This window comes from Narcine bancroftii, chromosome 3 (genome assembly GCF_036971445.1).
Source record: "Narcine bancroftii isolate sNarBan1 chromosome 3, sNarBan1.hap1, whole genome shotgun sequence".
Classification (NCBI taxonomy): Eukaryota; Metazoa; Chordata; class Chondrichthyes; order Torpediniformes; family Narcinidae; genus Narcine; species Narcine bancroftii.
In genome coordinates this window covers 103306793-103328329 of record NC_091471.1, presented here as the reverse complement: position 1 = coordinate 103328329, position 21537 = coordinate 103306793, and the positions used below count along the sequence as shown (strand labels likewise).

Below are 21537 nucleotides of genomic sequence, written 5' to 3'. Positions count from 1 at the left end.
AGAAAATGGGACAGAAGGTCAAACACATGATGCTATGTGATGAGTGAGGACAGGCAGGGGACAAAACATAAATGTAGCAAGGTAGAGGCTTTGAAATGTGTCAGTTTCAATGCTGAGAGTATTAGGATTAAAGGGGATGAACTTGGAGCATGGATCAGTTTGTGGAACTATAGTTTTGTGGCCAATACTTACGGAGACTTGGCTGGAGGAAGGGTAGGATTGGCTGATGCAGGTAGTGGGTTTTAGGTCTTTTAAAAGGAACACGATGGGAGGTAGAAAGGCAGGGGGGTGGGGGAAGTAGCTTTACTGCTCAGGGATAGTATCATGGCTATAGAAAGGGAGGATGCTACAGAGAAAATGTCCACTGAGTTGGTGTGGGTGGAAGTCAGAAATAGGAAAGGAGCTATCACTGTGGAGTCAATTGGCCCCCAAATAGCCCATGGGACACAGAGGAGCAGATAAGCAGACAGATTTTGGAATGGTGTGGCAAATACAGGATTGTAGTTATGGATGATTTCATCATCCCTAATATTGACTGGCACCTCATTACTGCAAGAGGGATAGATGGGTTGAATTTGTCAGATGTGTCCAAGAAGAATTCCTGACGCAGAATGTGGATCAGCTGATGAAAGGAGAGACCTTACTAGATCTAATTCTATGATAATAAACATGGCAGATCTCTCGGTGGGGAAACATTTTTGTGAGTGACCAAAACTCCCTGAGTTTCAGCATAGCGGTGGAAAAGGATGAAAGCGGACAAAATGGGAAAGTGCTTAATTTGGGAAGGACTAATTACATTAGGATGAGGCAGGAACTAGTGAGAGTGAATTGGAAACAGATGATCAAGGAAGAAAGCACAGAACTAATGTGGAAGAAGTTTAGGAACCACTTGTGCATGGTTCAAGATAGGTTTGTCCCACTGGGACAAGGAAAAGGTGGTAGGAAAGGGAACCGTGGTTGATGAAACAGGTGAGGAAGCTAGTCAAGAAAAAGCTCAAAGGGGGATTAAGGAGACCTTGGCATTCAGGATTAAGGAGAAACCCAAGGTTTTCTATGTGTATATGAAGAACAGAAGGATGACAAGAATGAAGGTGGGGCTGCTAAAGAAAAAAGGAGGCAACATGTGCCTGAAGGCAGAGGAGGTTTGGGAAGTCCTAAATACTTTACATCAGTATTCACAAGAGAATAGGACCTTGATCAGGGTGATGTCAGAATAGAACAGACTTGTGTGCTGGACAATTTTGAGATTAAGGAAGAAGTAACATTTTAGTAAGGCCTTTGACAAGTTGCGTCCCCCTGAGAGACCTTGGCTGTGTGTATTTTAAAAAAAAAAAATTGAAAATTGGCTTGCAGGTAGAAAGCAAAGAGTAGTGGAAGGAGTAGTACTGGAGGTCAGTGACTAGTAGAGTACCACAAGGATCTGTTCTGGGACCCCTGCTCTTTGTGATTTTTATGAATAACCTGGATGAAGAAGCAGAAAGATGGGTCAGTAAGTTGGTGGATGATTTGAAGGTTGGAGGTGTTGTGGATGGAGCTGAAGGTTGTCGAATGTTACAAGAGGATTCAGACAGGATGCAGAGTTGGGCAGAAATGTGGCAGATGGAGTTCAATCTGGATAAGTGTGAGATGATGCATTTTAGAAAGACAAACCAGAAGGCTGAGTACAGGGTTAATGGTCGGTTACTTAAGAGTGTGGATGAACAGAGGGACCTTTGGGTTCCAAATCCATACATACTTCCCAGTTGCTGCACAGGTTGATAGGATAGTTAAGAAGGCCTGTGGGATGCTGGGGTTTAATATTGGGTGGGGGGGGGGATTGAGTTCAGGAGTAGAGAGGTTATGTTGCAACTCTTCAAATCTCTGGTAAGACCACACTTGGAATATTGTGTTCAGTTCTGGTCACCTCATTATAGGAAGGATGTGGAAGCTATGGAGAAGGTGTAGAGAAGAGTTACCAGGATGTTACTTGGACTGGAAAATGTCTTATGAGGCAAGGTTAGTAGAACTGGGACTTTTTTTTCTTTTGGAATATAGAAGGATGAGAGGAGACTTGATATAGGTCTACAAGATTATGAGAGGCATAGATAAGGTGGACAGCCTGCACCTGTTTCCCAGAGCAGGAATAGCAAACACCAGAAGACATGAGTACAAAGTGAAGGGAGGGAGATTTAGGGGAGACATCAGGGAAATTATTTTAAGCAGAGAATTCTGGGTGTCTGGAATACCTTGGTGGTGGTGGAGGCTGAAACATTAGGGTTATTTAAGAGACTCTTTGACAGGCACCTGAATGGAAGCAAAATAGAAGGTTATGCCCTCTTCCCTCTGCATTTTTATTCAAGTACTTGTCTGCTTTTTGCTCCTACTTTGAAGAAGGGCTCAGGCCTGAAACATTGGCTATATATCGTTGCCTCCTGTGGATGCTGAATGACCTGCCAAGTTCCTCCAGCAATTTTGAGCTTTTACTATAATCAGTGTCTGCAGACTTTCATGTTTCACTTCACATTAAATAGCCCCTGTTCAGATGTGTTGTACATATATCAAACCAGTACATGGTAGAAATAATAGTCCTAATGATTCAGATTCTAACATCTAAAGTGACTCATATTTGTGACTACTTGTTACAAGCCTGTAAAATCATGGTGAGTAAAATTTGGACCACTCTATCGCGGTCTATTCACCTTGATGAAGAGGAACCTCTCTGACCCAATTAGCAGACAATGTCTATTTTCTTAATTAATTTTTGTATTTAGTTGCTTTTGGTGTCTTGCGTTTAGTTCTTTTTAATAAGATGACAAATATTCAGGGGGGCGTGGCCAAGCAAAGGACTAGACAGATGTGTCTTGGATGAGCTCTCTATGAAGAGTTTTAAAAAGATGATTTAAAAGTTGTAATTAAGAATTTTTTCACTGTGAATGAACACTAAGAAGCAAAGACAGCAAAGCACCAAATCGAAACAGACACTGACTCAGCCAGGAAAGTCGAGTGAAAGCCTGAAAGTGATTGGCACAAGAGCGGTCTTGAGATCGACTGAGCCCGGCAGTACTGGGGTGGGGGTTGGCATGAGACCTGAATATAATCTTGGAGAAGATGGAGACTTTATGCAATCGTTTCATAGGTGTTGAAAATGCATTGAGAGATATGCCAGAGAAGATGCCTGAAATTAAAGAGTCAATTGACGATTTAATGAAACGAATGAGCCAAATGGAAGTTGACTTGGTTAAAACAAAAGAAAAGCTGAAAGCTTTGGAAGACAAAGAAGTGGGACTTGGATAAACAAACTATGGTGGATAAGATCGACCACATGGAGAATTTCAGCAGAAGTAATAATGTTCGAATTAGTGGTTTGAAGGAAGAGACCAAAGAGAAAGACCCAGTGAAACCTGGATCCCACAAGTGTTGGGAGAAAATAAATTCAATGGAAATCTACAAATAGAAAGGGCTCATTGGACCCTCTAGCCTAGAAAATCTGATGAGCAGCGGGAACAGGAAGCTGTTTTGGTAGCAGCATTTGATTACTCCAAGCAACACAATGGCCTGCTTGAGATTGATGTTGGAAAGGTGTTATTCTTTCAAGACTTTAGGCCAATTGATTAAGCAAAGGAAGGAGTTTGATGATGGAAAAAGGCAACTACAGTCAAAGAATATAAAATACTTGACTATATCCTGCGATTCTGAGGGTCAAAATGGATCTTGGCATGCTTAACAATGAAGCCACCTTCGAGCTGGATGTCAGTAGTAAACCAAAGGTCTTCACTACAGATAGACTCAAGCCTGCCCACGCAGACCCAGCAGAACCTGTGGAGACACCAACACCTCAATGCAGAGGGAGACCACAAAAGACTTTGGGGACTATACCTACAGACACTATAGACTAACGACAGTTCTGGTGGGGGGGTCATGTGGCAGCCCGCAATTGCGGAGATCGGGTCAGCACATCGGCAGCAGCAGATGCGGACAGAGATCGCTAAAATGACTCCCAGGACAACGAACCAGCGGGGGTAGAAGCTGGAGCGGCGTAAAACTTGAACAGTATAAAAGCAATTAATGAATATTTATGCTCCAAATTATAACGATGAAGCCTTTATGAAGATAATCTTTTTAAAAGCAGCTGAAGGCAGACAGAATATATTGATCGGGGTGGGGGGAGGGAATTTTAATTTCTGTCTAGACCCGAAATTGGATAAATCAGCAAAAACTAATGAGGGTGAAGGCTGCAAAAGTGACACTATTATTTATGAAAGATTTAAATCTGATTGATATCTGGAGGAGGCTCAACCCCACAGAGAGATAGACTACTCATTCTATTCAAGGGTCCATGACTCACATACAAGGATTGATTTTAATTTTAATGCCTGAACAGTTTAAAAAATGGAGTAGTAAAAAATTGAATACTTGGCGAGGCTATTATTAGTCCACTCACTATGAACCTATTGCATTGGTGGAAAAACAAGAAAATGTGTACAGATGGTGTCTTAATGCCACATTGTTGAAAAGGACAGACTTCTGTGAGTTTATTAGGAGACAGACAGAATGACAGAACTATTTTATGATACAAATCTCTCTTACACTGATGACTGCTTTTTGATATGGGATACACTTAAAGCTTATCTGAGAGGCAAATTATTTCTAATACAAAAATTCTTAAAAGAGAATATAATGTGATTGGATGGTTTAGAGAAAGAGATAACAGAACTGGGGAAAGAGTATCAGAGGATGGGTTTACAAGAAAAATATAGACTCTTGGAGAATAAAAAACTGAGATGCAACACAAATCTATAAAACAGAAAAAAAAAATTTTTAAAACTAAGCAAAAAATATTATGAGCCCATAAGGTCAACAATGTGGCATTAAGATGCCTTCTGTACCCATTTTAAAAACCTCATCAAATAGACCAATCTTGTTTTTGAATGCTGATTGTAAGATATTGCCAAAAGCATTAGCTAATAGACTAGGACAATTTTTACCTAAATTAATACAGATCAGGTGGGGTTTTTAAAAGGAAGATGCTCTTCAAACATTTGGTCTGGATAGGCTATTCAATATAATATATGTGGCGAAATCCAAATTGAATTCCAGTATAGCAATCTCCCTCAATGCAGGAAAGGCATTCAACCGCTTAGAATGGCCTTTCTTATTTAAAACATGGAGAAATTTGGACTAATTGGAATAATTATAAATTGAATTAAAACTCTATGATAAACTACAAGCCAAAATTACAACTAATAGCCAAATGTCAGCAGTTTCCCCTCTGAGTAGATCAGTAGACAGGAGTGTCCCCTGTCCCCAGTGCTTTTCATTCTTGTGATTGAACCACTGGGAGAAATCAGATATTAAAGGTTTCAAAGTTGGACAAGATGAACATAAAATCTGCCTATTTGCTGCTGATGTTTTATATTTATTTATTTGATCTGGTTGATTCTTTGCAGAAATTGCAAACAACACTAGAAAAATATGAAAGAGTATCAGGTTATAAAATTAATATGGATTTAAAAAATAGTAATACTTTTGTTGGAAGCACCAATTATGTTTAGATGTTATACATTTGTGTAGTTAAAAAATGCTGAGATTAAAGGTTTTTAAATGGGTACAGAAGGCATCTTTTCATAGAAAATGCTGGAAATATTTTGCATGTCTATTCGCATTTATGGGAAGGCAACCAAAGTGAATGCTTCATGTGGAAAGATGCATGTTGTATTTTTATTTCAGACCTAGTTTTAAAAAAAAAAAAAAAAAAATTCATTCATGTGGGGAAGGATGACACTGCAATATTGCACATCATTTTGATGTGGTACCCACACTTCAGCAACATCCTGATCCCAAAGAGCCGTCTGAGCATTTCAACCTGAGGCCTGGTGTTTGGAGAAAGTTGTGTGTGCTCTGTAACGATATACATAGTATTAAATATCATCACAACCAGTATCTGTGAAGAGGAAAGTTAACATTTTGGGAGCGAGCTTTGTTCCGAACATAATAATGGAGGATAAAGATACATTTACAATGAGATTCAGAGAAGATGGGATGGAGAATGCATGATTTTATTTTTTAAATGGCAAATAAGCAAGGGAATTACTTTTGTTAAATTGCATGTTTCCATATAAAAGATGATATTTAAATTTTATTTTTAAATATGTGTGAAAAAATAATATTTTGACTTTGCTGCAACAAAGATCTGGAAGAGGAATTCAGAAAGTATATTTGTAAATGCATCATTTTTAGCACTCCAGAATAAAATACAGTGGGTTATTTTTAGTTCTAAGTTTGTCTTGATTCTAAAATTACAATATCCTCTTGATTGTTTTCTCTCTTTTAGGACATAGATCCAAGTGATTCATATAGGTGGTGTGAGTACATCATGTACCGTGGACTAATAAGGTTAGTTGCAAAACTTTGGCATAATGTCATGATTATTTATCTATTAAAATAAGCAAATAATTGTGAATGTACAAGTATTGGAATGATTTGGAAAGGTCATGGCATAACATGCAATTCTGAACCTATCTGTGGCAAATGCGATCAGTTTTCAATTTATGATCTGCAGCAGTATTTCCATCCAGAAGAGGAATTTGCATTGGGCAGAATTGGTGCAATGGTTCATTATAACTACTTAAAAACCCAATCTAAACATTATGTAAATGGTTTCTCTTGCATTCTGTCAAGGTGGTATATAGATATTTACAACATATTATGTCCATTAGTTTCCTCATTTTCAGAAAAGATGTTGCAGTTTCAAAACTACCAAAACAATTAAAAGAAACTTCACTATTAAAACCCAGAGCTAAAAGGTTAAAATTATCCTCACACTGTCTGGAAAGGCTAAATTCAAAATTGGCATTAAAGAAGGTCACTGCTTTACCAGGGTCTAGCCTGCCAGGTCCACTGTAAAGGTTGACTGTAAACACAAGGATGATTTTATTTGAGTTTTTTTTATCATCTGAGAATAAGGATGGGAAAGGTACTAGTGTTAATTTTGACTCGAGTGAGGATATGATTGAATTATTGGTGCTTAATGTACCAACTCCTAGCAGCTGCTCACGTAGGTAGTCCCTGGGCCTTTTAGTGTATCCAAGATAGTTGGGACACAAAATCGTGAGTTATTCAAATACTTCCAATATTTTGCTTTCTTGAATTTAAATTCTCCCACTACTTCCTTGTTTAAATATTCTGTCATGTTCAATGATAAACACTAGGCTGGTACATTGTGACACATAGCGGCCTCACCCTGCAACTGCAGGTAGGGGCAAACAGTTTATCACTGCCAATCATACAACATGGAAGCAGGCCTTTTGCCCCAACTTGCCCATGCTGACCAAAATGTCCCACCTGCCTGCATTTGACCCATATCCCTCCAAACCTAACTTTGTGAATATACCTGCCTCAACTACTTCTGACAGTCTGTTCCATACACTCACCACCCTCTGTAAAAATGTTACCCTCAGGTTCCTATTTAAATCTCTCCCCTCTCATCTTAAACCTATGTCCTCTGGTTACTGATTTTTTTTCCCCTACACCAGGCAAAAGACACTGCATTTACCCAATTTATGCCTATTTGTATATGTCTGAGATCACATCATTATTGCTGTTTTAACATGCCTTTTAATATTGTGAACATAAAATATATGAAAGATCAATTATATCCTTAAAATGTGTTTGCCAGTGATGGGCTTTTCCAGCATTTTCTTGTTTTATTTGGAAGCTCTAACAAGATGGGTCTGGCCACAATGAAAGGGCTAAGTTTGCCTGTGTTGGACTTGTTTAAGGCTACAAATTGAGATTTAAAATGAAGTTTGAAGTTTTTAGATCAATTGGACAATCCACCTGGGCCAGGCCATCCATGAGCTGTGTGATCAGACCCTTTCTGTTATACATTTCTTATGTTTTCTTGCACAGTGATTTCCTGACAACAAACCTCTTAATGCTCCAGTTAAAGCTGTGACTTTGGATCTTTTTATTCTAAATTCCTATTCATACCCATTGTCTTCATTTTTGCTCTTGTGCATACTGATTTGAAGATTGGGTACCCCATCTAAATTCCTCAGACAAGTACCATTTTGTCAAAAGCTCTTCTGGATAAAAGAATATGAAACTCATTTAAGAGCTGAGAAACAGATTCTCCCCTGACTAAAATTCCCATTTTAAAAACCTAAATTAAAATCTACATTAAAATGTTCCCTAATGGGCAATATCAACACCTGATGTATTAACTGAAGAAACAGTGAACATTTCCGGTTAATTGATCTAAGTTTTGATGAAAGATCTGAAATATCAATTGTTTTTACTTCCAATTTCTTAAAGCATCTGCAGTAGTTCTATTTTTCTATTGTGATTTTCAGTGTGCTTTAAAATGAAATGTGTGGTTGGCTTGATATCTGGTTATGATTTGGCTTCTGATGAGTATCTATCCATGCTGGTGAAAAGGCAAGGTGTTCTTTATGTGAAAATCAAATGGGAAAAATAATATACAATTTGATGAGGCAATTGATGTCTCCAATAGATGAGGTTGCTGAGCTATCAATTTGGTATAATTTATGCATTTAATTTTATGATGATGTGTTATGCATATACAATGGACAACTCCAAAGTTGGACTCTGGACTCTCATTTGTATAAAACAATATCTATGTATTTATTTAGTATATTTTTTTTAAAAATTGTCCTCCTATGTTTTTTACCTGTATGTGTGTTATGTCTGGTTGTGTGTCTGCATGTTTTGCACCAATGACTGGAGAACACTGTTTTGTCAGGTTGCACTTGTTCAATCAGATGACAATAAACTTGATGAAATACATTAACTAATATTTCAAAGTTTAAAAAAAAAAAATTGTGGATAAATATTTCTGCTTAACTGAAATTTGGGCAGCTTATTATTTATTCCTGATTTTCATTCCTGGTGGTTTACTGTACATTCAAACTAAATGCCTCACACAAGAATAAAAGCAATTGGGAAAGTGTACTGGAAGTCCATTAATGATTGTTAAATAGTGTTATGGAACGTTATTGTGAACTTTAATGGGGAAAATAAAAGAGGGAGACATGTAGAAATCACAAGATATTGGAGCAGAAGTAGGCCCATTGGCCCATCAAGTCTGCTCCACCATTCTAATCATGAACTAATCTATTCACCCACTCAGCCCCACTCCCTGGGTTTCTCTCTGTAACCCTTGAGGCACTGACTAATCACATGCCTGTCAATCTCTGCCTTAAATACACCCAATGACCTCACTTCCACAGCCGCTTGAATTCCACAGACTTGCAACCCCCTGACTGAAAAAAAGTCTCCACATCTCTTTTTTAAAATTGATGCCCTTTTATCCTGAAATTGTGTCCTCTGAGACAAAGTCTGTAGATGCTGTAATTGTGGTTAAAAACACTGAAATGCTGGAGGGTCTTAGCCCATCTTTTCAGTGTCTATAGGAAACAAAGATATATTGCCAATATTTTGGGCTTGATGCTTCCAGTATTTTTGTGTGTTTTTATTCTGTTCTCTTGTCCGAGATAGAAAGAGTGTAGAGAAGATTTACTGGGATGTTGCCTGGACTTCAGGAACTGAGTTACAAGGTGAGGTTAAATAGGTTAGGACTTTATTCCCTGGACTGTATAAGAATGAGGGGAGATTTGATAGAGGTATTTAAAATTATGAGGGAGATATACAGCATGAATGTAGATTGATTTGTATCTCACCTATACTCAATGAAAAAAGCCTGAGGATGTAGGTTACGAGTGAAAGGGGAAATGTTTAGGGGGAACTTCACACAGAGAGTGATGGGAATATGGAACGAGCTGCCAGTTGAAGTGGTAAATGCGGGCTCAATTTTAATTTAAGAATTTGGACAGGTGCATGGCTGGGAGAGGTATGGATGGCAATGGACTGGGTGCAAGTCAGATGAACTAGGCAAAAGAAATGATTTGGCACAGACTAGAAGGGCTGAAGGGGCCTGTTTCTGTGCTATAGTGTTCTATGGGGATTAACAGGATACATTATTGTGAGCGCTGCTGTGCGAATAATTCTGATGCAAAGTCCACAGATGGTACAACAGGCTTTAATTAGCTTAAACTTGTACACATCAGTCTTAGTAACTTTGCAGACTCCCTGTGACTGTCTGTCCCTGAAAGGGCCAGCTCAACTCTTTATATGGGCTGGTGATTGACAGCCAGCAGGTGGAGCCTGCTGCCTACCTGCAAGTACAGTGGTTGTCTCCTGCAGTAGGCTGATAGAAGTGCATCCAGTGTAGTGGTTGTATGACCACACACATAGTTGATATAGTATAATAGTCAATACTGTGTAAAAGTCGCACCCACCCATTTTTGGCCCCAAAATCTGGTATTTTCCATATTGCGTGTAAAAAGTTGATCCCCTTCCTTATTTTTGATCCTGACCACTACCCATCCAAGCTGTCTAAGCTCAGAACAGCGGAGCTCCTGATGACCCGATCGCCATTCCTTGCCAAGGCCCTGGCTACCTGCCCATCCAAGCTCCTGACACCCTGTCCGCCCGCTCATTGGAGCTCCTGATGTCTTGACTGCTGACTCTCGCCCAGGCCCCAGCCACCTGCCCATCCAAGTTCCTGATGCCCTGACTGCTCTCCCATCCGAGCTCCCGACTGCAGATCCTTGCCTTGACTGGCTGCCCATCAAAGCTCCCGATGCCCTGAACATGCACTTAACACCCGGTCCCGGCCATCCAAGCTCCTGATGCCTCAAACTTACCATGGTCAAAAGTAGTAAATAGTTAACGCCCTAACTAAAATTGGTCCACAAAATTCAGCTATTACATGAGTATATATAGTAAATGTTTGGATTTTATTTGTAGGAGTCGAGGGCCAGAAGGCACAGCCACTAAACAAGGGGCTGCTATTTACACTAAAATGAGTGAGAAGTTTCTCTTTCAAAAGGATTTTGAGCCCTTCAAATTCCTTGCCTCAAAGTTTTGGAGGGTGAATCTTGTGTATTCAAACCAGAGAGATTTTTAATCACTAAGGTAATTTATTGAATGTCTGAGAAAACAAGGAGTGAGGATATCAACTCCTCTTACCATACCTTTTGTACATTAAAGGCAAAATTCATATTTAGGGGCTATATAAAGTAGTTAATTCTGAAAAATTTAATAAAAGCCCAGATTTATTTTCCTGTTACCAAGGTCATAGAAGGGTAAATGTGAAGAGGCAATTGCACTTTGAATACAAGTGCTCCTCAACTTACAATGGGGTCACATTCCAGCAAACCCATCTTAAGTCAAAAAAGAATACAGGTATACCTGCACTGTATCAGTCATCACACTGATCTTACTGCCCTGCTCTCTCCCAACAGTGCTATATCTGTCTCCGTCTCCATACTGATCCCACTGCCCGGTTCTCTCCCGATAGCACTATATCAATCCCTGAGAGCTTTCTGACTGAACTAAAAGAATTGATTGACCAAGGAGGCTACAAAGAGTTCACCTTACAGGAATGATCAATGTTTTTTGAAAAATCAATGATATTTGTGATGACCTTTAACGTATTACATGAAAGTAACAACAGTCAGGCTATTTTACTATTGTAACTCCGAAAAATCATGTTGGACCATCAGAAGTAGGGGAGCGCCTGTATTTATGTCTACATCCTGCAAAATATTCAAGATTCGATGTATTGTCATGTACCCAAGATGTACAAAAATGTTTCCTTTGTTTAACCTACAAAGGTGGAGTTGGCCATTACCATTGTTAAAACAAGAAAGAGAAGCAAAGGAGAATGTCTTTAGAGATCAAGTGGCTGTGGATTTCACTGTCTAATCCAACATAGCCTCCTCTATCACCTCCATATGACCATATTGTTCAGTGGTGAACCTGTGTTGAAGGCCCTGAATCCAGCTCACACCTCCTTGATCTAGTGCTCTTGATCTCTTAATAGAATTTGCTGCCATATTGCTGTTAACTGTCTAGCAGTTAGGAAAAGGCAGATGTCCATTGTGGAAGAGGAGGAGGAGGAGGAGGAGTCAGACACACAAGACTTGCCATTCACTCCCCTGTTCTTTTCTCATCACCTTTTTTTTTGCTTGTATTGATCTAATTCCCTTCTAAAAACTATGATTTACATTTCAAGTTTCAATGTTTTGGTTCAATACAAAAAGGTCTAAGCAGACATCTTAACCTGCAATTTTTTCATCTTATTTTGTTCCAAAATTATGTCACATATTCAGTAACATTACTTAATTAAAATCAATTGGATGATGCTTATTGGTGATGTTTTCAATACAAGGTCAGGTGAGAGATTATCAAAAATTGCTTATTTGAATTAATCTTATAAGACTTTGCTATAATAATTTTTTGAACACCCCTTCATGTTCTGTTTGCCATAAGAGAAAGATGGGTCAAATGTGTGGCAAAACTTTCTTACACTCTGCATGAAAATTGCCTCTCAATATTTTCCATCAAAATATTGGAACCGGAAATTTGGATCCCAGGATATGATTGCATCATGACATTATTTTGGTTGACCTTCACTGTAAAAAGTGATCAATTCCATTGGGTCAAAGCAATCATAAATAATTTCATAGGCTCTATTAGATATAATATTGGAATTGTATAGCAGTCCTTGATTTTCTCTACAATTTTCAAAAAATGAACTTTTAACACGCTCTGTAAAATGGGTGATTCAATCAAGGGGCTATTAGTGAACAATCAATCACTAATTTTCATAAACTATAATTGAAGAGCGTAAACACTTTTATCCTTCCTAATTTGAAGTTACCAAAGACCATTTCCACTATATGGGTGAATGCAGCTAAAATAAAACAAAACGGTTCTTGTTCAAACAAATAAAATCTCTACTAGTTGCTTCAGTGTAACTTGTGTGTCAAAACATCTTGTCTATTGACTAAAATTCAATTTACCCCTTTGTTTTAGATTGGGCTATGCCCGCATTTCACATGGCGGTCTAAGTGATACAGAAATCCAGTTGGGGAAATTTCAGATTCCTGACGACCAAAATCATTATGAAGATAATAACCAGGTTGAAATTGATCCTGAGGAAGTGCCTGAAGAAATTCACTTTAACCCTAGGTGAGTGATGGAAGGTCAATAGCAAGGTGACATTGATAAATTAATCCACTCTATGGTATTCCAGCACTGAAAATGCATCCGTGTGACATTGGAGGCCATTTGGCCTGCTGAATCTGCTGCTGTTTGAAGCATTTCCATTAGGCCCATTTCCACTTCCCTTGTAACCTGTTCTCTTACATGCCCATCAGATCTAGTCTATAAATTCTCCTGTTACCCACCTATATTAGCAACCATCTACAATAAACAATTAATCAACCAGAATGCCTTTGAGATTTGAAAGGAAACTGGGAAAATCCATGCAATTACAAAGGGAATGCAAAAACACCTGGTCAGCATCCAAGATCAGGATCAAACTTTGGTGGCAGGGGTTATGAAACAGAAGCATTGATTGCCACATTTCTGAACTGCTTTTAAATGTGTCTCAATAAAAACGATGAGTAAAATCATAAGGACATATGAAATGGGACCAGGAGTAGGCTATAAAGCCCGTCGAGCCTTCTCCACCATTCATTGGGTTTATGGCTGATCTGATGATGGGCTCATCTCCACCGACCTGCCTTTTCCACATATCTCTTAATCCCCTTACTATGTAGAAATATATTCAACCTTGTTTTAAATATATTTACTGAGGTTGCCTCCACTGCTTCAATGGGCAGTGAATTCTCTTCATCTCTGTCTTAAATTTACTACTCTGAATCTTGAGGCTATGTCCCTTAATTCTGGTCTCCCCTAACAATGGAAACAACTTGCCTATCTCAATCTTATCAATTGAATTAATGAACTGAGTGCATGGATTTGTATTGAAATTAATTCTCAAATAGTTCAGATCACAAGCTTGTTATCTTTTAGATCAAAGAGAACAAAAAATATAATTCCATTTCAAATGAAATATTAAATAAGTTATCAAACCTAATTCCAGGAGATGACAATAACCAGTGGGAACATTTCCTAACATTATATCTACCTTAATGTCAGCCTGAAACTTGCTTGCCTTTTGAGATTTTGAATCAGATGGTAGAATTAGAATGTCCTTGTCAATAGAACCATAGAACATTACAGCACAGAAACGGGCCCCTTCAGCCCTTCCAGACTTTGCCAAACGATTTTATTTTTTGCCTAATCCTACTGACCTGCACCCAGTCCATAGGCTTCCATACCTCTCCCATCCATGTTAAGTTTGAGTTTGCATTCACCACTTCAGCATGCAGCTCATTCCACCCTCCCACCAATGTTTATGTGAAGAAGTTCCCCCCCCTCATCTTTTCCCCTTTCACCCTAAACTCCAGTCTTCTGGTTTGTATCTCGCCCACCCTTAGTGGAAAAAGCCTACCAACATTTACTCTGTATATTCCCCTCAATTTTAAATACCTCATTCTTCCACACTCCAGGGAATAGTGTTTTAACCTGTTTAACCTTTCCCTGTAACTCAGTTCCTGATGTCTGGGCAACATCCTAGTAAATCTTCTCTGCACTCTTTCTATCTTATTGATATCTTTCCTGTAGGTAGGTAACAAAAGCTGCACACAATGCTCCAAATTTGGCCTCATCAGTATCTTGGGCAACTTTACTCTAACACTCCCACTCCTAAAGTTAATACTTTGATTCAATATGCCAAAAGCTCTCTTTAAAACCCTATCTACCTGTAATGCCACTTTTAGGGAATTATGTATCTGATTTCCCAGATCCCTCTGTTTTACTGCACTCCTCAGTGCCCTACCATTTACCATGTATGTCCTTTCTTGGCTTGTCCTTCAAAAATGCAAAACCTCACACTTTCATCTGCCATTTTTCAACCAATTTTTCCAGCTGGTCAGATGCCTCTACAAGCTTTGAAAACCTTTTTCACTGTCCATAATTCCTCCAATCTTGGTGCCATCTGCAAATTTGCTGATCCAATTTACCATCTTATCATCCAAATCATTGATATGGATGACAAACTGCAATAATCCCAGCACTGCTCCCTGAGGCACACCTCTAGTCAGTCTGCAGTCATCCACCACTATTCTGGCTTCTCCTGTCCAGCCATTGTTGAATCCAGTTCACTACTTCACCATGAATATGTAGCATCTGAACCTTCCTGACTAACTTCCCCTGTGGGGCCTTGTTAAAGGCCTTTCTGACGTCCATGTAAATAACATCCACAGCCTAATGTGTGGTCTATAATACACCCCATGGTGTGGTCATATCTTTCCCATTCCTGAGCTTCATCCATTTAGCCTCAGTAGAAAAGCCTTCTGCCCTGTCCTGCCTGAGCACACCTGACGAACAATGCCATTCCTTCCCTTTCATCTCCCCCCGCCCCATTCTATTGCTTCTGAAGCAACAGAGGCCCATAACGTTGAGCCGCCGGTCCTGCCCTTCATGCAACATATTTCACTAATGGCCACAATGTCATGATTTCATGTGCCACTCCATGCCCTAAGCTCCACTGCCTTTCCTACAATACTCCTTGCATTGAAATAGATGCCCCCAAGAACATTTGGACCACATGAAATCCATTGATTTCTAATGATGCTTGCAATTTTCACATCTTTTCCCTCTCTCCTCTGCTCCTCTTTTGGCCCCGGCACTCGGGTTCTCATCCCCTTGCAAATCTAGTTTAAATCCCCTGGAGCAGCACTAGCAAACCTTCCTACAAGTATATTTGTGCCCATTCTAGTTCAGATGCAAATAGTCCCTTTGGAACAGGTCCCACCTTCCCTGGAAGAGAACCCAATGATCCAGAAACCTGAAGCCCTCCCTCCTGCACCATGTCTTTAGCCACCAGTTAAGCTGCATTAACCTCCTATTTCTAATCTCACTAGCACGTGGCATGGGTAACAGTCCTGAGATCACAACCATGTAGGTCCTGTCCTTCAACCTTGCGCCTAACTCCGAACTCTCCTAGTAGGATATCCTCACCCTTCCTACCCATGTCATTGGTCCCTACATGGACCACAACATCTGGTTGCTCACTCTCCATCCTAAGAATGCCATGAACTCGATCTGAGATATCTTGGACTCTGGCACTAGGGAGGCAACATACCACCTGGGATACTTGATCTCTTCCACAAAACCTCTTATCTATTCCCCTAACTATGGAATCCCTAACACTACAACTCTCCTCCTTCCCTCCTTAGCCACAGGACCAAACTCCTTGCCAGAGACTTGATTGCCATGGCTTGTCCCTGGTAGGTTGCTCCCGACTCCCCCTCCCAACAGTATTCAAAATAGTTTTTTGTTATTGAGGGGAATGGCCACAGGGGAGCCCTGCACTATCTGCATGTTCCCTTTCCTTCTCCTAATTGTCACGCACCTACCCTCCTCCTGCCTCCTAGGTGTGATAGTCCTGCAACTCTTATCTATCACCCCCGCTGGCTCCTGAATGATCCAGAGTTCATCCAACTCCAGTTCCAAATCCTTATCTTGGTTTGTAAGGAGCTGCAGCTGGATGCACTCAGATGAAGTCATTAGGAATACTACTGGCTTTCTTGACAATCCACATTCTGCAAGAGATGTGTTCCCCTCCTTCGGCTAACATACCATGACTAGAGGAAAAAAATGATATTTAAAACCTGCCTTTACCTGTGTCTACCCACTGAACCCTTTTTGTTCCTTGAATTGGGTGACCCTTTCTAACTTGAACTCCTGCTCCACCAGATCAGCCTCTTCTTGCCAAAGCCTCTTGAGCCAAAGAATTTGATTGCAAAACTTCAGCAATGACACTGATTATCAAGTAATATGAAGGTGTCATCATATCTATTTTGGATATAAAAGGGATTAAAAAGGCACATAAAATTGTTTTGAAGCACTTTAGAGTGGTTCAGTAGAGTGGTTATAGACTCATTTCAAGGAGAAAGGAGTTGAGAGTATTTAAGGGAATTATTCTACTATTCCAGATAAGGTGGCTGGTCAGAATCACACGAGGACAAGAACCCCAGCATTATGAGTGATAGGCCATCTGCTCCTTCAAACTTGCAGTCATTTCATCGAGGTTGTGGCTGATAACCCACCTCTGACATTTTCCTGTGTTACAGCCATATATCTTCTGATCTCGTGGTCCAGAAATATTTTTCCTTCAGCCCTTTTTGAGCCCCACCCTTCCTCTTCCTCTTAATGTACAGATAACCTACCTATGTGTTATTGTTGTGGAAGGGGAGGGATTGTGTTCCTAAAAAAGTCCGTAATCTGAAGCTGTGTCACTACCGTCAAGAAACACAAGTTGGAAGAAATTTTTAAAAATTTTTTTTAAAAGTTCTGTAAAAGTGACCTTTATTTCTTATTTCATATTTCTGGGTTACAATTTGAAAAGAGCAAATATGTTATCCAAACAGCTGTAGCTGTACTTATAAAATGCTTTGGATTTTTCTTGCTGTTGTCCATTAATGGTTTTGTGCCCTCCCTTGCCCTCCAAGTACCCCCTACACTTTCCACACCCTGTCATATTTGCCCCATTTTACTTCAATGTGCATCCCTTTTTCTCTTTTTTCCAGACCCTCTATCTATCGACATTCTGTGCTTCTTGTCCTTGCTTTTCATCTTTATTGGAACATGTTGCTTCTGAATGCTTATTATTGCAAGAACTGCTCCCATTAGTTTTGCCAGGTCCTGTTTTACAGCATTCTTCCAATTCAGGACCTTAATTTTCTAACTTTATCCTTTACCATAACTACCTTGAAAATTGTAGTCACTATGTCCACCAAGTGCTCTCCTACTGAATCCCATTTTCTTGGCTACAATTTCTAAATTAGCCCCAGTACTCTCCTTTCTCTAATCTAGTTGCAAGACATACTGATCAAACGCTTTCTTAGGTACATTGTAAAAACTTCACCTCCCCACCCCCCGGAACCTTTTGCCCTGAGTTCCATTGAAACAATTATATTTGGTGTACCATATGATATTGTGCATGCATTTATAACTTTGGTGTTTCCATTAATACAATTAGTATTTCTCTCCTAGGTTTGGGTCTTTTAAGGTTGGGCACAACCATGAACATATTCACCACTTTCATATGAGCACACCAAAGTACTTCCTTCATCAGATTGAAAAGGGGAAAAAATGAAATGAAATGCCTATGAACACATTGGTTATTTCTGTGTATAAACAAGATTGTTTAACTTTTTTTAAGAATATTTTTCTGCATGAGCAGGAACTTTAGAAACATGACTTTAAAAAAAAATACACCTCTACCAAGGGTGGGGAGGGGGTGGAAGCAGTCAGTTAGAAAAAAAATACTCATTTGTATGTACCTTTCAAGAATATGTCCAGTACAAAATCACATGCTACTCTTGTGTATTTGCAAAACACACTTGTTTTCTGCTTAAATCTCATTCTCAGCATTGTGTTGATTCATTCCAATGTTTCTGTTATAAATAAATCTAGGAGTCAGTAATAGAAACTTCCCTACATTGACTTGATTCACGGGCTATACAATCACCTGGCTTATGCCTATTGCCTTTCTTGAGCAGATGACCTCATTTGAGCGGCACGGTTAGCACAGCCAGCGATCGGGACTGGGGTTCAAATCCCGTGCTGTCTGCAAGGAGTTTGTATGTTCTCCCTTTGTCTGAATGGGTTTTCCCCAAGGGTTCCTGATTCCTCCCATCCTCCAAAATGTACTGGGGTTTGTAAGTCAATTGGATGTGATTGGGCAGCATGGGTTTGTGGGCTTGTTACTGTGTTGTAAATTTATAAATTTAAAAATTTGCTGTCTTCTAGTCATGTTGTATTTCATCTGTGGCCAGCATAGTTTTAAAAATTTGTGAGAGACCCCGATGATCATATAAGCCTGTGAATCATATTTACAGATCATGAGGATTTGTCCACCTTTAAAATCTGCTTAAGATGTAAAATAAATCTAATACCACCTTCTTTGTAATGGTAACTTGTACAGGTACACGATCCTTTATCCAGACATCAAAAATCCGGAAAGATCCAAAATCCGGCAAGTGGGGAGAGAGGCGGCAGCATGAGTCAGGCGGCTGAGGGGTGGGGGCAGATGGAAGGGTGACTGGAAGGGGGTGGGGGTGGATACGGCAGCACAGTTCAGGTGGGCTTAAATCTGACTTTCCGAAATTCAGAACACACTGTCCTCAAAGGTTCCGGATAAAGGATCGTGTACCTGTACCACAAACTCATTGTTACCCTCCCGGAATTCTCCGGAATTTGCCCTTGTGAATGCCAATGAAGTTTTCATTTAACACCTTACTGGCTCCGTGCACACTACACTACCCACGTATAAGGTTAATGTTTTCTAATAGAATCAAAAATGTCTATTACTAAACCAAAATAAATGAAATGATCCCTAACAACCTTAAATGGCATATACTCATAAATGGGTACCTTAATATTCAGGGAAAGTATTTATCTCTTGTGAAGATTTGTATTTATAGCCAGAAAAAAAAACTAAATTGCAGCAGCAAAAATAACACAGAAGGAATAAATTTCTCAAGTTCTCAAACATATAGCAACAAATCATCCCACATATGCAGATAACACATTTTTATTTTACTTTTTAAAATATGTTAAATGGCAGTGTAATTGTTTTTGTGATTTCAATGAGTGTTGGGGGGGGGGGTGTTTACAATTGAAGTCTGGGTGAATTTAAAGGGAATTCTATACCTCAACTCTGGCCACAAAACCATCCACATTCTACACCTGATATTAGTCATCTATCCAAATGGCAATCTAGACTCTGGGGTGGAACACAGTACTATGGGCATGTTCTCACGGGGCTGGGCAGGCTCCTCCCAATAAAATCCCCTAATAAAGGCTGAGAGCCCTCGTCTCCTCCCTCAGACCTGGCTTGGACTTGAGCTAGCAGCATGTTGAAGCATATGTGGGTCTTCTGATCAATAAAGTCTTTGACTCTTGCTTCGTGTCTGCAAGTGGTCATTGATCGTGCCATAGACTCTAACTAAGGCCATACCTCACATGCATTGCCTTGGTTCAACCTCAGGACTAAAGATGCTGAACCATTGGAATTTCTGAATGATTAAAAGATTATTTGTGTTTTACTCTATATAAATAGGTTGTAGAAAATAAATATTAAGATTATTCCCACTTTATAAATATTAATAATGAAGATAGAGAATAAAGCACACTGACATAGAAGTATGATTGAGGATTATACTGGAAACCTTCTAAAGAACATTAAGATGCAGATCGATTTCTGTCTAACTGCCATCCTGAAAAATACACTGAAACAAAGTCACAATATAGATTAATTAGGATGATGCAATGATCATTTTGTTTGAAGAAAATAATTGAGGTTGTTACAGGTGGTGCCTAAGCATCCAAAATGTTGAGGTTAAAATTGAAAGATTAATCGTTCAGTGAATTTATGGGTTCAAGTTAAATCTAGAATGAAATGGGTGAATGGAAAAAAATGGCTACCGAAACAAAATCACTTGTGGCACATTCTTCAGAACAGTGACAATGAAAAACGAGTGTTTTAAAACTTCCAAATGTGAAAGGTGGTGTATGAATGCAAACATTCCTTTGACAGAAAAAAGTACATGATAATGTAATTTTTGTGGAATAATAGCAATAGTCTTGCATTTGATTGAATGTAGACTTTAATACTGAAGTTACTAATATCATTTTAGAACATGTTTTTTAAAAAAAAATTGTGACATTAACTTTTTGTTCTGCTTTCAAAATACAATGATATAATTAAAAAATAGAATTGTGCCTGGTGTGGTCTATTGACTTTTTTGGTCAAGAAATGTTCTTAATCAAATGAGAATTCCTTATTAATATAGATATAGGTTCATTCACTTATTTATTGTTACTTTTGTCCCATTTAATTGTATGCACATTCTCTTTTCCTTTTATTTATCTTTGCACAAAGTGCATTCTTCCTTTATTCCATCACCTCGTGAGCAATAATTTGCACTTTTTTGGCTCTTCCTTTATTGTCAATCTCCTCACCCTGGGATGCCAATCCTTTTTCTGCTATATTGTTGTAACTGGACATCCCAGATCTCACAGCAGCTGTCTGCTTACTCTATTTACCTGTGGATCATTCCTCTTTCCTCACTGTTTCTCAACAGTACAAAATATCAAAGAACATTAAATGTGCATTATTAGAGAAAGCTTGAGGTGAATAATTAAGGAAGGAATGAATATTGAAGAAGATGAGCAATAATAAAAAGGGAGAAAATAGACCTGTAAGGAACAGTCACCAAAGAGATCACCAAAGCTTGCAAATATTGAATGTTAAAACAGCTCAATACTTGTTAGGAGCAGATGTGATTAGAACCCTGGTTTAATATTTAGTTAAGATAACATGTGGAAGACAATGAAGACTTGAAGGTCAGAGTAATTAATAAAAAATATCACTGAAGGTATTAAAGCTTTGATCTTAATTAAAAGCCATCATAAATGAATCTTGAGTGCTCTCAGAATGTAAGAACAGGACAATCATCTGAGAATTTTATACAATTTTTCAGGCCACAGTTCTTGTTCATAGTTTTGGTCACTACAACACTGGAAAATTTCAATTATAAGGAAAGATTAGAT

The 21537-nt window shown here is 39.0% G+C and overlaps 1 protein-coding gene across 3 annotated transcripts in view; it reads left to right on the top strand.

Annotated features, from left to right (window-relative positions):
* LOC138757422 (PGAP2-interacting protein-like) overlaps positions 1 to 18987 on the top strand; it is a 92136-nt gene extending 73149 nt beyond the window's left edge. For all 3 annotated transcript variants that reach the window (XM_069924684.1, XM_069924686.1, XM_069924685.1), the window contains 3 exons: positions 6311 to 6372; positions 12880 to 13035; positions 17974 to 18987. In XM_069924684.1, coding sequence (XP_069780785.1) covers positions 6311 to 6372; positions 12880 to 13035; positions 17974 to 18076 — 321 coding nt within the window. In that variant the 3' untranslated portion in view covers positions 18077 to 18987. The remainder of the gene's footprint in view (positions 1 to 6310; positions 6373 to 12879; positions 13036 to 17973) is intronic.
* Positions 18988 to 21537: the final 2550 nt, after the last annotated feature.